Consider the following 17,447-nt stretch of genomic DNA (forward strand, 5'->3'; position numbering starts at 1 on the left):
TGATCACTATGTTTTGCTATTTTTCTTTGTTCTCAGGCGTGCTGCTTTTTTTTGGAGAAAATAAATCACATTCCAGTCGATTTCATGCAGGTATATCTCATTGAATGCCAGCTAGAAAGCGGCTACCCTATGCCGACACCAAATGGTGTCAGCCAATTCCAACTTTTTGATAGGCAATGGACTCTGACCCTACACCCCAACATAAATATCCAAATATCAAAAATTGGGTGGTAAGGGTCAGAGGAAATTTGAACTAAACAGCATCCTGTCCATCCAACATGTACATCGGACTCGCACTCAGCATCAATTTTGGGCTCAAAATCACACACTGGTATTTCCAGTGACATGTTCCCAATGTCCAACAGACTGATATACATCAGGTTTATTGTCATCATAGCAATCACCAGCCAGTATTTACCGACTGAAAACATCATCAGAAGACAAACCCTGTTGTGATTCAGCCATTTTGGTTTCCTGTGTGGCTTTTATATGAAACACGCTTTTGTAAAACTTCCATGATGAAAGCAAGGTTAAAACTACCATAAACTCCTTGTTCCAGGGCTCAATGAACCAATCAGATTTAGTTTAACAGCCATTCTTGTCGAACTGAAACATCCATTTTAACATTTGCCTTCCTGAATCTGGGTGTTGCATCAGGCGCTGTGAGACTGCTACTGGCAGCACAAATTACATAGTGAAATGCACAAGTTGAATAAAAATTGCATACTGTGCAAAGCTCATGTTTTATATTTGCAACGTTGATGTAATTTGCAGAATGCTTATCACTGCTTTAAAAGTACGTGAATTAGTATAAATTACATGCACTCGCATGTACTGGCATCATTTTCTGACTGAATATTTTAATCACGTTAGACTGCATGCCGGGGGTTAGATGCAATTTTAAATATGTATTTTTTTTTTCTGACAATCCCACCAATGATTTCTCATTTTGTTAACACAACCCACAACAGAAGTGATTTTCCTAACAAACCTTCCACTCTCAGAATCAAAATAGTTTGAATCACAACCTCCTACAGAAATTTTTTTGAAGTGCTGTCCGGGGGGGGGGGGGTATATGTTTTACTGGAACAGCAAAAAATACAAAATGGATGAGAAAAGTGCAAGGGATGTATATTACATTTTTTGGTGTTTATTATCAAGGCCAATGATTTTCTTATCTTTAATTTATGTGCACTTTTCCTTGTGTATTAAATTTGTGTGCTTATAACACGTATAAAAACGTGGCCTTAACCATAACCATTTACTGATTAAAATACTTTAGAGCATTAGGAATATTATAACTTCTACATGTTTCTTCAAACCTTTGCTTCAAACAATGAGATTTCTAACTATTTGAATCATGTTTTTAAACCATTCAGTTTCAGTGTCATTGATATTACAGAGACTTTCAAAGAAATGTTCAAATGTCTGATATCAGAAAGAGTAGAATAAAACTTGTATCCCCTTTTAGATGTCTCAGGGCCAACTTTATTTGCTGCTTTAGTATCGTAAAAAATTTAACCATCTAATGCATTTCTCAGATAACCATTGCTTTTCAAAGAACTGAAATAGTGACTAACAGAGTTTGAAAAATGCAACCACTAGATTGATCCTAGATTTACTCGGTAAGGAAAAAAGCATCAGAGTAAATAGAGTACCAGTAAAGCATTTAGACTTGAAGATGTGGAACAGTGTCGATATGGGCTGCCAACTGTGTGAGATATTCTTGAAAATATTCCATTTAGTGATGTCAGAATACTTAAAGATTGTTATGGCAGTAAGACATCTACAATCCTCCCAAGCCATGCCACTGCCATTGGACTGTTTGCATTTAATGCAGATTTTAAGCCATGCCATTTTGTTCTATTGATGAATTTAAATGATGGATGTAATCATGCATTCACTGTGATCATAGTAATCTATATGTCACATTATGATCTTAATCACCTGGTCAGGTTGGCTGCTTGCTGTCATAAAGAGTTCCATTTATGAGCAAGTGTTTTGTATGTTGATTTGATGGATTAAAGGATAAAGTTTATGAATGGTGGAGAATGATACATTTACCCTGTCATGGTTTTCATTTATTGATCCTATTCATACATTTTCCAGTATTTTCAAACAAAATTCCAATACTTCTGTCATTGAAAGACACTTTATGTCCTGCCCTCTTTTACAAAGCACAGTGGTACTGTATTAACCAAAGTTTATTCAATATGCCTGATTTCTGGCAGAAACCTATGTGGAATTTACAGAAAGTTTTTATGGGACATGTGTAAAATGCAGCTTAATATGTACATTCTTCACTTAATCCATTTTGGGTACTTTGGTTCACCACATTCAATGCTCACGCTACCTGTTGCCATAATATTCATTAATATGTATTCATTTTCCAGGAGTGTTCAGTGTTGGCATTTGTGTTAGACCAGCTGTTACCACAGTGTCAGAATGCTGGAGACAAAGATTGTCCAGCCCTTTCCAGGGTCTTCATTGCAAGCATCGCCTCGTGTAATCATAGCCCAGATGCACAATTGACACTTGTTTGTGAAGTAAAAGCTGCTCTGCAGAGGGCATTAGCCCTGCCTGAAAGCTCAGATAAGCATGCAAGGATTCAAGCATTGACTAGTTTGGTCAGTACTATGATAGAGGCATGTCCAACCCCAGGACAGATACCAAATCAGGTTTTCAAGGGGCAACAGAATCTTTTGGGACGGCCAAGTCCTATGAATAACATTGTGAAAAACTTGTTAAAGAAGGGATTGGTTGCAGACTTAGCTCGTATTGCACACAGCTTGGACCTCTCGAGTCCATATATGGCAAATACAATCAATGCAGCACTTAAACCACTTGAGACCTTGTCTCGCAATGTAAACCAGCCACTTCAGAGTGTCCCAGCTAAACCCAAACCAAAGAGCGAGGAACCAGGAGCAGGACCAACAGAGGAAAACAACACAACCACGCCTAGTAATGAACAAGGTTAGGAAACTCAGTCTTTTTGTTCCATGATGAAAGTTGTTTTGTTGTCTTTTGTCTTGCAAATATTATGGTACACGTGATTTTAAGGAAATATATATTTTTGTTTCAAAATGTATTGTGAAAGAGAGACAATTTACTCAATCAAAATCTGCACCATTTTTGAATTACATGGGATTCAGTTTACATTCTTGAGACTTCTAAAAAGGTCAGCAGAACTGTGAAGGAGCCCTATGTTAATCACCTCTGGCCATCCGTCTCTCCATCAATTCACAATTCTTCTTAATAGTAACACACTGCAGCCCTTCAGTTTTGGGTGTCATTTTTGGTAGGGGAATTAGTGATTACATGTAGATGTGCTTTTTAAAGGTTTTATCTCTTCATGACCAATTTTGACAAGTTCCCCTTTTTCCATCAATATTAAATCTCCACTAAAACAAATAATGGTATTGAACTGGGCTAGTTAGACACAACGAGTCTTGTTTTTAGGTAAAGCACTATACTTAATTGCCTTGGCACTAAGTAGCATATTTGTATAGCTGTGCCATAAAGCACCAAACCAAACCAAGATATTTATAACCACATTTTGAATGTTGCAGTAAAGGACTGATTCTATGAAAAAGGTTTCAGTCCCATCAGTAAAACCTGCAATCTAAGCAACAATACATTTTTTCCCCCTTGCAATAATTTAGAACATAGTGTATTCTTGTGTCACCAATATATGTCATTACATTGTTAATGCTCATTCATTTAGAAATATTTAATATTATAATGAACAAATAAGAAATAAGGCAGTTGATTACCATGATAATTGTTATTACAACTATAACAATTCTCAGTGTTTGTCATTTTTAATTTTGTGTGCAGCTAGAAGGAATCTAAGATATTACACTTTCTTTTCAATGTTAGATTAATTCCATTTTAAATCTTTACATTTTCCAAGACACTATAGAAAGAAGCAAGTCACCATATTCAGTGCACTTACTTAGTCTTCATTTTCATCTACCTATTATATACATTCACTTAAACATTTTTCTCCACCAGAGATTGAGAATTAAAATCCATCAGTTCTGACCTTCTTCCTTTACCTCAACATTTTCGTTAAAGTTGTTTTAAATATCTGTGATCCTTTGTCATGATGCAGTTATGTTGAACTTTGCAAGTTCATTGTTCTTTGGTTTGCTGTTGCATTGTTTCCTCCAGTTGTGATACCATTGTCCATAAAGTTACTAATCTTCCATAGTTTTCTCATTTTTCAATGTATTGAAACGTCCTGTTCCATGAATCGGTCTTTTTGGTGTTCTGTTTTCTTTATCGAGGATGCATCTATTCTGTTGGCTAGCCTAAACAAATTCATCCTCATCTACAGCATTGCACATGACAACAAAGAAATTATGTTAAGTTACCATTGGAATAGTACATGTAAGATGGCACTTGAAAAACAAAGATACCTGTACACTAAAAAAAAACTGATTTTTTGACAATAAGTATAGGAGTTTGTATTTCTCTGTCATAAAAATGATCCTAAAATCTTTGCACTATTTTTCTAAATATGGTATGCAATAACCTGCAGATGATCCAAACAGTGTCAACAAATTATGATAAATAAAAGCTTGCTGAGTAGTGTTTATCAAGAGATGTGAAAGCACGTGCACATTGAAAGGATTATTAGGCACTGGCAATAGATTAACAGGTGTCTTTTATCTCCATGTCTGCTAAAATCTGTTAGCCTATATGGCTTCACCTAAACCCATTAAAATCATGTGCACTTCGTATGATAGCTCACACACATAATCAATACTTACTCTCTGTAGAACTGAAAAGATGTAAAAGAATTTTGCAGATCCTTGCATACGATTGATGCAGCTCTTGGAAATTTTATGTCACCAAAAGTAAAAGTATATGTATCCACAGGCGGATTTTTTTCCTGGAAAACCCTGCTGGTTATGGACCAAAAGAGCTTATGGGATGGTTTTTTCTTTTGTTGTCCATCACTTATTAGCTCAAGTTTGTTATCACTACTCCTTAACTACTTGAAAGTTTAAACACACGTTCATCTCATGATTTAGTTGGTCTTAAAATGGGGCCAGTCTGATGTCCGCTATTTCCACCATGGCAGGCATCTTGAAAATCTTACTATAACTACTCCTTCTGAAGAGAAAGTTGTATCGACATGGGTTTCCAAAAGACTGTTATGCTTAGTTGGCCCTGTATGAAAATAGTGCTCATCTGATATTCAACATGACCACCACAGTGGCCATCTTGAAATTCTTATTAAGGCTTCTCCGACATGTTTGGTCATGCTTTCACTGTAAGACTATGATGTCCAGTTGGTCATAAATGAAAATTGTGTCACAGCAGCCATCTTGAAATTCTTGTTAGTGCTACTCCTTGAATGGAAAGTCATATACAGAGATGCTGACAGGATGTATGAATTGTGCAAAATTTATGCACAAATTCATGCACTTTGAGAGCAAGGATGCACAAGAACTCATGCAAATTAAAGTCCTGCATATAAAAACGTACTAAGCATTATATTCAATTTTCATTTAATTGTTATCTTTTAAAATGCTTTCATGACATAGTCACTCTGGCAGTATAAGTATCATAGTGCTTGTAAGTGAGATCTCTTTTGTGGTAGGCAACTGTTTACATACCTGGGTTCTTCTACTTGATATGAATGGTTGTTAAACTAAATTTGATTGGCATGTTGAGCCCAGGAACAAACATTCTGTCCTAGTTGGAACTTGCATCAAGGAAGTTTTATAAATATGTGATTAAAATGCATTCTACCTAGGAATACCAAAATGGCTGATTCAGAGCATGGTACATCAAAAGATGATGATTTCATTCAGCAGATAATGGCTGATAATTGTGGTGATCATGATTTATAAAGTTAGAAACTTCTTGGCATTATTGGAGCTGGAAAGTTTTAATGAAGATACCATTTTGGTATTTTTACACCCAATAATGATGTTGAATGAGTCCATGGTACAATCTGGATGGACAAAAACAGAAGGCATTTATGTACACATACACACACCCCTTGCAGCAGTATTTAAACATTAAATGTACAAAAGGCAGAATACCATGCATAATTAAAATACAGACATTTTAAAAGTAGAGTGCAGTTTCATTTCTTTCTGAAACTATCAAAATATCTTTACCTCGGAAAAAGGCATTGATGGTCTTGAAAACCTAATATAGCATTATGGAGCAGATAAAAAATCTGGCATAATAGTCAGCAGCGCACTGATTTAAGAAAGTGAAACTTTGGTAGAGCTTACGTTTATATATATCACTCGTTTTATGGTCTTAAACAGTAGATAGAACCTGTAAATTATAATCATTTTGAAATTTCAACTTTTAGTAAGTTTTATCATTGGTTACATTTTCTTTCCTAATGACATTCTTAGTACACAGTAATAAAAGATATTCAAGGAAATTTTGATCAGTGGAAATGAGACTTGCATCTAGTGTAGGCAGTACATTAATATTTAAATGCCAATTAAATAATTTTTAATAAGTGAAATTTATGTTCCTCTTAAGTGCAGTCATCATAAATGCAGAGTGTATTTAAACGTAAAATGTGTTAATCTATCGTAACCTGAGAACCTAATTAAGTGCAGAACTTGTTTTGATAACTGACTTGCAGAAGTATATGTTGTATTTTTGCACTGAATTAAAAGCTGGCCTCCTTTGTTATATCACGTTATTTATGTCTTTTGAATGAAATAAAGGATGTGGAATAAAAGAAAAGTAAAAAGCCATGTAAATCCTACATACTTAAAATCCAGTGGCTACAGTTGTATGTCGGATGAACTCAACTTCATTTGCTCAGTCAAATACTGTTATAAATGATTTTGTGTATGTAACATAATTTACCTTAAATTAACCAACTCATTCATAACTGTCATCAAAAATAGCAAGGCAGCCAAGCAAAACAAATACTTCGTAAAATAAAAAGCTTGGTTTCACAAATATGGACCATTATGGGCAAGCGAGTTTCAGAGTTTTCCTGAACTGGCACTTTGAGATATCCTCAAGGTCATAAGAAGTTTCACTATTACTTCCAATGAAATCATGACATCAGTATTATACTAAACAAACAATCCAAAAATTTAGTTTTGATTGTCTTAACTAGTTTTTGAAAAGAAGGAATCTTGTTTGGTGGTGTATGAACAGTTAGTCTTGTTCCCTGTTACTTTGACTCCGGACTTGTTAATGTACTGATAAATACTACACCAGGAAGCAGACTAATCAACAAAATGATATAATACATGTTTTCATGTATACATGGTGGTTGTTGTAACCTGTTGGAATGATCCTTCATATGTTTCACATTTAGAAAATAAATATTATTTATACAGAATAATGAACAGCTTCATTAGAAAACTGCGTTATTGACAATTATTATCGATGTGATTGTAAAACAAAGATTCAGTCATTAGACAGCCCAGTTCCCAACACACACACACATCTGCCCCGCAGTTTTCTTGGTCTAAGTGGATTTTTATCTTAAGTTTTTGGAGGTCCCTCAGTAACTCACATCCTTGCTTATAGTGTGATGTTTGTTCATGGACCCCGTTGTATGCAAGTTATTGAGGGAGAGGTGTATTTTTCTGGTAGCATTCTGCATATAAACATGATTGTTTTCAAAGAAGGAAAGTGGGCATAGGGGCTTTCACCAGAATATAATTGTCCCTACATAGCTGTGTGCTATGTCAGACATGTTCTTTTCCACGAATGTTTTGTGTATCACTTCATATGCATCAGAGTATGCATAATTCTTAATTTCACATGGTGTATCTTCCACACATTGTATTTTGAGACGTACATCTTGTCCTTGTTCAACTGTCATTTAACAGTGACTGTGCTATTTAATGTACAATTGGCCATTGGCACAGGAGTAGAGACAGTTGTTGCAAGGAATGCTGGTGGAGGAGACCTGCAGATTGAGGACATCACAGAGCAGTCAGATCAACATGAGGACCTGGAAGAAACAGAACCTCTAGAGGCAGTGGAACCTGCCAGGGTCAGTCAGGTAGGACACGTAGTATCATCCTATTATTAGCCAGCCTTGACATCATTTTATATAGATTCTCTGGCAGTGTTGTGATCATTTTGCCCCCATTTTCATAGGAAAAAGAAAAATGCATGTAGGTATAGTCCGCACTGGGCATACATATGCTTATCAACACTAAAATAGTATCCATTGTTTTGTTTTAAAAATTGTGTCATTTATTGTAAACATTAATGTACAGATGAATTTGATGAAGAACATTTTTGGGGGGTATGGACGTTGATTGAATTGGAATAAGAATCCTATAGTTTGGAATTTGAATGAATATTGTAAGAAAATTTACTTTAAACCATGATCTTTACAAGGTTATGGATGAGTTTGATGATCAGCAGATTTGGGCTGTAATTTATCACATTAAAGGATGATTGATTGGAGAAAGACATCCTTGCATATAGTATTCACATTTGTTGCTTGTTTCTGCAAGGTTGATAAATTTACATTTCATCTTTCTACAAAAGGAAGCTGAGCTTGAAGATGTTCTTGATGAATTGCTGCATCGAGATGGGGGTGCCAGCCAGGAGGATGAAGTAATTGGCGAAATCATAATGGATACAGGTATTGTACTATGTTTGTCTGGACTGGACTTTTACCTCTTTGAAGTACAACTCTCAAGCAATATTATCCATAAAGATTGACTGCAGCATAAGCTATCACGCAAAATGGAAAAGATACTCTAATTTTTTTACCAGTTGTAGGGGAGAAATGGAGCTAGCAGATTTTATTGATATATGAAAATTATTATCTTGTGGTCCTACACAAATATTGTCTAATGAATTTTAATATTAATGAGTATTAGATATCAACTCAAGCAGTTTGAGGACATATGATAATAATAAGTTGACATGTAATACTACTATTCTTGCATGAATCAATTTGATGCTGTCACTCCTTCAGGATCAGAGCACATGTATTCATTTGAAACACAAGTTAACTATAGCTTCATAGCATTGCAATAAACCATCTGTACCAAACCTATCAATATATTTGCACTGATTAATTCCTCATTATAGCCATTATGATTATCAGCTTGCACTTCTTTCTTGATATAACATTTTACAGTGACTGTGCATAACTTCTATTTTGTACTAAGAAACAGTCACACAGTCCCAGAATACTATATCTAGATTAAAGGGGAGACAAAATCTACCCCAATAAAAGGGACTAGACAAAAATATGTGAGTTTTGTTAAAACTTTATATTTTGAATAGATCACTGAACATTTGAAGAACGGTCCACATTTTATCATCTTTGTTTGCCAAGAGTCATCGATCTAGTAAGTTTCCCATCAACTCCTGACCTATATACTAGCCTACAAAGTGTCTACTGCTCTGCCATCAGTAGACAATGTCACATTGCATGCAAGTTTCTCCAATCTAAATCTTAACAACTTTTTTCTTCTTTTTTTTATTCATGGTTTGTTGGACATCCAGCATGTCACATAATGAACTCTTTCATTGATCAACTGATTTCATGTATAGGCAGTATCTTTTTCGGTCCCAAGAGCGCACTTGTTCAAAAGACAGTTTCAGCTAGCTACAAAATAAAGTTGATCATTTGCCCATTGTTAGTGAAGATGGCACTGTATTAGTCAAAGGAAAAATGATATAGTTGTCTGCAATGTGTGCATTTGGCAAGAAATTGAGTTGTCCCTGCATCAGGATGTTACCATGATGTTGGCAGTTCCTGTAATGGTATTGGCCAAAGATGATGAAGATGTTAATTCGATTGTGTCAAAGGACCATGAAGTGCTCAACAGTTGTCTTTAAAAAAAAGCCAATATAGTCTGCAGAGGAAGTAGCCCTATTACAACTTCTTTTTAATGTTTGTGGTTTCAGTTGTTGCAAGCAAAACTAAGCAGTCTTGTTTCCATATAAGCCTGCTGATTTGTTAATATATTTATCATTTATGATTTATGGAATGGCCGTTGTATTTTGTAGTGTACTGTTGTTAGGAAGCTGGAATCCATATATATCGTTGCATTATAACCGGGTTTTTGAGTTGCTAGGGCTTAATAATGAGGGGGTTGTGTAAAATACTTTACTCCAGTCTGAATTGTTAGAAATCATAGTTCTCTGTAGAGCCAAAAATATGCCAAAATTTGCAGAAATATTTATAAGGCATCCACAAAAGTGTCTATAACAGACTATTTGATGCAGATATCATTAACTTTCGATGAACTGATCCTGAAGTATTGAGTTGAATTCTTTGTTATGTGAATTCAAGACCTTGTCTTCATGCATAACAATTTGATTTCTTACACTTGATAGTAGCTCATAAGGTGCAAGTTTATTCCAGCTTGCATGGTGTCATATGATTGCAAATTCATAATATTCACTTGCTGGTACAACAGTACATTGCAAATTAATTGTTCAGTGAATTATAAAATATATCTGAAATAAGATCAACTGGAGTGATAGAATTAAGATCCTTGTTTGATGCAGAAGAGGCAGCTACAATACTTGATTGATTCTTTTTCTAGTTTATTCTGCTATGTTAGGTTTCTAGTTTCGTGTTGAACATTTGATCTGTTCTCCAGGTGGCCAAGTGGTATAAAGCATTCACCTTTACCAATCATTTTACTTATAAATAATACATTTCTATACAAGGGACATTGAGAGATAGCCTTGACCTTAGCATCTATAGGTTTAACTTCTCCATGTCCCATGATGTGTCTCAGAAATGTATCACTAGCACAGCAGAACTCACTTTTAGATAAATTAATTGTTAGTCTGCATGGGTTCAATCTCCAGCTCAGCCAATGTGGGTATGTGAGAAAGCTTGCCAGTAGCTTTCATGTAGGTCAGTGGTTCTTCCCATGGCTTCCAGTTCTTCCTCCAGCAGTTAATACTTGTTATAATATATAGCCTATCATATGCTGAAAAATGGCATTAAGCCCAAAACAACATCAATAACATCAGAGTAACTCAAGCAGATTTAGTGCTCAGGCAGTTTTAGCATAATTGCATGCCCATGCTACTGTAGCTGACTCGGGCTAATCTGATAGTTCTGCAGCTCCATGCTCATAGGGGTCATGCTTTCACACCATTGAATATATACCATACAGCATACTGTTTGGCCATCTTTGTCTGAGCCTGTATAATGATGTTCTGCATAGTGTCTGTGCAAGACAAAATACTATGGTTTCACCTTTTGTTTCACCTAACTAATTTCCTGTGGCAAATTTCCAATAAAGATGAACCAACGGTCACCTGCTTTCCTAACCAACTAGTAGTTTCTTCCTGCCTGAAATAGTCACTGGAGTGAATGTACAGGGACTGCTCAGTCTATCTGGACTAAACTTGCTTTATGAGGAATGCATAATGCAAACATTTCTTTTCTCGTTTGTACTTGCCATACTCCAGTATTTGAAGGAAAATAACATGAAGCTATGTATTATGCCTTCATTTCCTTATTAAAACATTAATTACAAAGTTAATACACAAGTACAATGAAGTGAAAAAAATGTCATCATCTAGAATCTTGCTCTACTGCAGTTGGGTACAGAACTGCAATTTGGATTCCCATTTTGTTTACTACCACTAACCCCAGTATACATGTATGCATTCATCAGGTTTTAAGTGATTCACACGTTAACACAGCCTTCAGCTGTGGACCCCAACTAGCGTGTTGTAATGAGGGAAAGATACATCTTTTTGCATATCAAAAAAATGAATCTTCTTCATCTTAGTTTAAAGTTTAAAATATTCTATGGTACATATATTCTGTTTAATTTCCTGTTTGACTGGTCCATATCACATACAGGGTTGCATTTCTCATGCATAGTAGCGCTTTTCCCACAAAATTTGAAAATATGCCACAGAAGTTTAGTTTTCATGAGTAAAAGTAAGTGTTGTTGACTAATTTAAGTGAATCCAGTGCACATATTTGTTGAACTGGTCATACACCAGTCAAGCTCATGGGTTCATTCTCCATCCATTGGAACAAGTTTTTTGTCGCTACTCCTAAGCCACTTGAAGGATTGCTATGCATCTTTACAAACACACACATTAATCCTAAAGATTATTTCATCATTCGGTAAGGCAGCTGGAGACCATCTTGTTTTGTTTGCTACTTCTTGAGGAAGGATGGTCATATTGACATTGGTTTTTCACTAAAAGACTTCTTGTGATGTATGGTTGATTCTAGATGAAAATGCTGTGAACATCCAATATGGCTACCATGTCAGCCATCTTGAAAATCTTATTGCTACATCTGATGAACAGAAAATTATATTGATATGTTTTCACCAGAAGACTTATTACAATCTCTAGTTGGTTCTGAATTCAAATGATGCCATATGAGATCCAAATATAGCCACAATGATTGCCATATTGAAAATCTCATTATTGCTACTCCTTGATGGATGATATTGAAATAGGGTTATCAGCAAAAGACTTTTGATGTAAATGAAAATGATGCTATTTGGAAACCAATGTGGCAACGATCTTGAAAATGTTTTTATTGATGCTATTCCTTTATTAAAAGCCCTGTCCAAATGATAATGATGCTGATCAGACATTTTGAAAATCTTGTCAACTCTACTCATGAAGGCATGATTGTATCAGCATTATGTTTTCACTATGACTTCTTGTGATATTTTGATGGTCCCTAGGGAAATTTTTGCTTATCTTGCATCCAATATATGGACATCCTGAAAATCTTGTTATTGCTGGGGTTTTCCAAAGAGACGGGCATATCTTCATGAGGTTTTCACCAGAAGACGTCTTATTATGTCAGGTTTGTCTGAAATGAACATGGTGCCTATCTTGCATCCAGTGTGTGGTGATCACAGTGGCTAGCGTGAAAATCATGTCAATTAGATTTATCAGAAAATGATTTCAGCACTTAAATTCTTTTTGGACAGGAAGGCAATGGTCCCCTTGATTGACTCTTGTTCTTGTTATGCATAGAAGTCCATGCTGGTGATGGTGAGTTCTTACTGGGTGTGTGACTGATGCATTCCTTTTAAACCAGACCTGGCAAATGACAGAATGGAGAAACAGCCCAAGACTTCATATACATTTTATTTTTTTGGCGATAATTACAAAGAAAGGATTTGAAGTATTGCGGATGAAAAACCAGAAAGTCTGGAAAGTGAAGATGTTTACACTTCTGTTAATGCAGATAATGCCAGTAACAGTGATGAGTGATCAAAATGATGCAACCAGGACCTGGAAAAGAAACCCACAGACAGGCCTGTCCTTTGCTCCAAAAAGTGAGAAATATGTTTTGTTTGAAAGCAAGAAAATCAACTCCCTCAAGGAAATATAAATTTTTGAATATGAACATTGAATTGATATGTGGAATTATCCTCCCATGAATGGCTGTTAATGTGAAGCCGTGTCTGTTACATATAGATGGCAGCTGTATATGTTTTCATGATACAGTCTTCATTCCCAGTACATTTTCATAATGAACACTGAACTCCTACAACGAAAGTTGACCCCTCTTTTTCGTGAGATATGTGGATGCATGAACCAGATTTTTAAAAGCCTAGAAACAACCCTGAGATATGGACCAGTCCATATCAGAATATTTGACTTCAGGTCATGCAGATTGTGTTGCTGCACATAAAGGGAGAATGAAAGGAAAGATCATTCAGTGCAATGAAAGCTATAGTTACTTTTGAAGATCATAGTATCATTGGATATTGACTGTGTCCAGTTAGTGAGTCTAAGATTGGATTCGAGGAATATCAACCAGATGGTCCAGACCATGTCTTGAGGGCAGTCATGAGCCAATGATATTGTCCTCTTCATAATTAACTATTGCTTAATTATATAATGTTAATGTGTTTATATCACAGAGCCCAGTCAGGTGACTGATGAATCGCAGGATGTTATTATTGACGTGGAGGTTGAGGAGGAGAGTATGGACCACCATGACTCCCAGATGATAAGTCAGGTCTCAGAAGGGGACGAGGAAGAGACAGAGGAGGAAGATGATGTTAATCAGACAACACACAGTCAGTTTCTCTCTTTACTGTATTTGCTGATTTACCTTTCCCCACCTTAGTGCAAACAGCATTGACCCAGATCCCCTTTAGCATAATGTGCCATTATATAAGGCCTATACTGCTTGTCCTTCTTGCCGTTTCAAGAGAACAGTATAGATGCTGATCATGACTTGTTAGATCTGGGTCAGTTGTGTGTATCTGGATGCAGTTTTTATGGGTGTTCTATACATGTATGCACAGGCAATGTCGAAATATTTCAGGTATTAAATAAGTTAGATACTTCAATTTTTCATTAACCAATTCAATTTAGATGTTTTAAATTCATTAGCAGAGGGCTCAAATCAAATTAATTTTGTTGCTTTTTATAATCGGTCTTCATAAGATGATCTTGGTTTGCAAAGAAAAACTATTAAGTACACTATGTGCATTGCCTTGGGAAAGAAAAATAGGCTAAATGTGCCACTTCATTAGCAGTCTACACTGAATGATTTTGTTCTCTACACAAGTAACTATTGCTTATTGACTTAATGACCAGTGGCGCCAACCTCCTTTTCCAGCTGAAGTCTTTTTTAAGGAGTGTGGTTTATATAGGAAAAATTTAACCTATTTTTTAGGGTTTTACTATATTTTTCCTTGATCCTTATTTTATGTGCATTTTCCTAATAGTTTTTACTACATACCCTTTTTTTGTATCGTGGTGCATATTTACTTTTACCCGAAGGGGTTTTTCTTCTAGAGAAAGGTACATAGACACACACACACACATACATAGCAATTTCTTTTGTACTATTCTTGCTGCTGGGTGGGGTTATGGTGTCAAGAATTGTAAAATAAACACAATATTTTTGGTGTTAGTTTTTTTTTCTTCACTTGCACAGCTCTTTTCTTTATGTCACTGAGTACTTGGGGTCCATTAAATGACAACTGCATTATGTACTGAAGTGCAGTAGAGCAAGAATGATAGAAAATTTGATAAATGAGAGTATAATTATCCCTGCAGGTAGTTTGATAGGTAAACAAAACCAAAGTGGGGGACAGCCATAAGATGGTAATATTAGTTCAGATAAAATATATTGTTTTATCGCTTTGGTATTTGTATGTTAATTAATCAAATGCTTATATTTTAAAAAGAAATAAGAAAGATATAATCCTCAGCTTGATGATGTTTTCTTTCAAATCATATCATTGCACATGCATGAGTAACATTAGAACAAGGATGTTGCACTCTTTTCATAAAAATAATTGTCAATCATCACAGCTGCATTGTCATCAAGTTTAAATTGATGAAACATGATTACTTTTTAAATCATTTACCACTTCTAACACCTATTGCAATTATATAAATAGCATCTAAATGTTTGTCTATAAAAATGTGCAGTGAATACATTAGTCATTTTCTTAATTGTCTTCAGCTCAAAGCACACGTAAGTATACATATTAGTGACTAAATGATGTTACACTGTGCAGCACACTTTAAACAATTCTAAAGCACAAAATAACAAATAGCAAACTTGTATGCATGTATATTATGTTTGAAATCCAGTGATGTTAAAACCTACCCCAGTTGTTCACAAAAAATACTAATAAAATTAAAACCCTTCACTTGGCACATGTGTATTCCCGTCTTGAGTATTTCCGGACATGTATTCCAGTACACTATGCACAGCATCCCATCATGCCAACTTCAAGTATTCTGTTTTTTATGTTGTTTGAACCTAAATGTTATTGTTTTGTTGTTTTCTTTCTTTCTCTGTTTGTTGCAGTGCCATAATGTTGAAATGCTCAATGTCCTGGCTTTCTAATCACATGTATTTTGAATGGACCTTGTTAGTACAGTAGCTGTATTACGCGGATCAGCTTCTATCTGTGACCAGAACTTTATCTCCCGTGATTGGATAATGCACTCTGTACTGTAATGGAGCACTTAAGTCACTAGTTTTACTCTGAGTCAACTTAAATTTGGCTTATGTCTTTCAAATCACTTCATTGTATGTCCTGTAATTTTCATATGTAAAAACATTGTCTCCAAAATTCAGAAAAATAGTGTACAAATAATCATTAATTTGGGGAAGAGAGTGTTAATGAAAAAATATAGGACCTGACTTTGAGAAGGATTTTAAAATATTTACATGATTGTCACTATTGAATTCGGGTACATCAGATTTAATTGTGCTAAAGCAGCATGCGCAAGTAATGTATGTTATTTAAATTTCATTACATATATATATGCATTAGAATAGACAAGTTAGAAATTAAATAACCATGACAAAGACAGGTATTCATCAGATTTTTTTTCTTGCATCTCATGAGTAGGTAAGATATGCCCAGACATGAGAGAGAGGTTTCATAGTTATTGTATTGTTTAGTTACCTGACAATTGTGATTCTACTCGTGTAATAGGACAATACTGTATTCTGCTATTATTTAATGCCAACTAGTAAACATCACCTTCTAGTTTTAGTTAAGATATCCATAGTTCCAACAAGCAATTGCTTTGCATTGTTATTTACATGCCATTTAAATATGCAACAGCTGTGGTCATCAAATCACCTGTTAGTGGGCAACATTCAGCAGACTAGATCAAATTAGTGAGGCTACCAATAGGGAGATAAGGCTACCTACCCATAGGGTATTGTAAATATGGAAGCATATAATGAACTGCCAGTTGCTTACTCATGTAAGTTTTTTAACCTGTGACACCGTTTGTACATTTGACAGAACCATCAGCAATTTCAAATTACATCTAGCATCAACACAGATCATAACTAAATGCTGCCTAAATACAGAAAGGGCACTAACTGATCAGAATAATATTATTTGTTGGGAATGGAAAGATCATTGTATCTGCAAAGAAAATTAAACAGCATGCTAAATGGTCATTCTTCGGAATTAACTTAATTGAGTCTATATGGATATAAATACTGTGAATATTTAAACTTTGAAACTGAAGGAGTATAGTATGTATTTTAATAGTTTACATTTACCATTGAAGTTGTTCCTGTTTTTTCTCTGACAAAAGCTTCAGGTAAGCAGGAGTAGTAAGGTACAAAATAGCATACAGAAGGACTGAAACCTCTCATATCAGGACATATTTTATTTTGATCATGAGGTTCAGGAAGAAAAAAATGCAATGAAATACATGTGGCTCCTCTCTCTCTCTCCAAAACAAAACTGGGGAAAGCATTTTAGCATCAATGATGCAATTTTTCCTATTGCTGATCATCTAAAATAGCATAACAGTGATACCATTACTATTCTTGAATGGGCCCAGAGTGGCCGAGTGGTCTAAAGTGCTGTCCGTTATGGATCACTGCCATCTCACCTCTGTCTGCGTGGGTTCGAGACCAAGGCTCGGCTAGCGTGGGTACGTGGGAAAGCCTGCCAGTAGCTTCTCGTGGGTCGGTGGTTCTTCCCTGGGTTTTTCAGGGTTCTTCCTCC

General features: G+C 35.4%; 1 protein-coding gene across 13 annotated transcripts in view; it reads left to right on the top strand.

Moving 5' to 3' along the window:
* The window catches only part of LOC149774308 (E3 ubiquitin-protein ligase HUWE1-like), a 292,364-nt gene that overhangs the window by 183,737 nt on the left and 91,180 nt on the right, over window positions 1-17,447 (top strand). For 9 of the 13 annotated variants that reach the window (XM_089945481.1, XM_089945487.1, XM_089945485.1 and 6 more), the window contains exons 48-51: window positions 2,394-2,973; window positions 7,878-8,014; window positions 8,512-8,608; window positions 13,860-14,018. In XM_089945481.1, coding sequence (XP_089801607.1) covers window positions 2,394-2,973; window positions 7,878-8,014; window positions 8,512-8,608; window positions 13,860-14,018 — 973 coding nt within the window. Of the gene's footprint in view, window positions 1-2,393; window positions 2,974-7,877; window positions 8,015-8,511; window positions 8,609-13,859; window positions 14,019-15,421; window positions 15,434-17,447 lie in introns of all 13 variants that reach the window. The other 4 variants (XM_089945490.1, XM_089945491.1, XM_089945492.1 and 1 more) reach the window with 2 other exon arrangements.

This window comes from Sinohyriopsis cumingii, unplaced genomic scaffold (genome assembly GCF_028554795.1).
Source record: "Sinohyriopsis cumingii isolate HCF-2022 unplaced genomic scaffold, ASM2855479v2 utg000349l, whole genome shotgun sequence".
NCBI classification, from domain to species: domain Eukaryota; kingdom Metazoa; phylum Mollusca; class Bivalvia; order Unionida; family Unionidae; genus Sinohyriopsis; species Sinohyriopsis cumingii.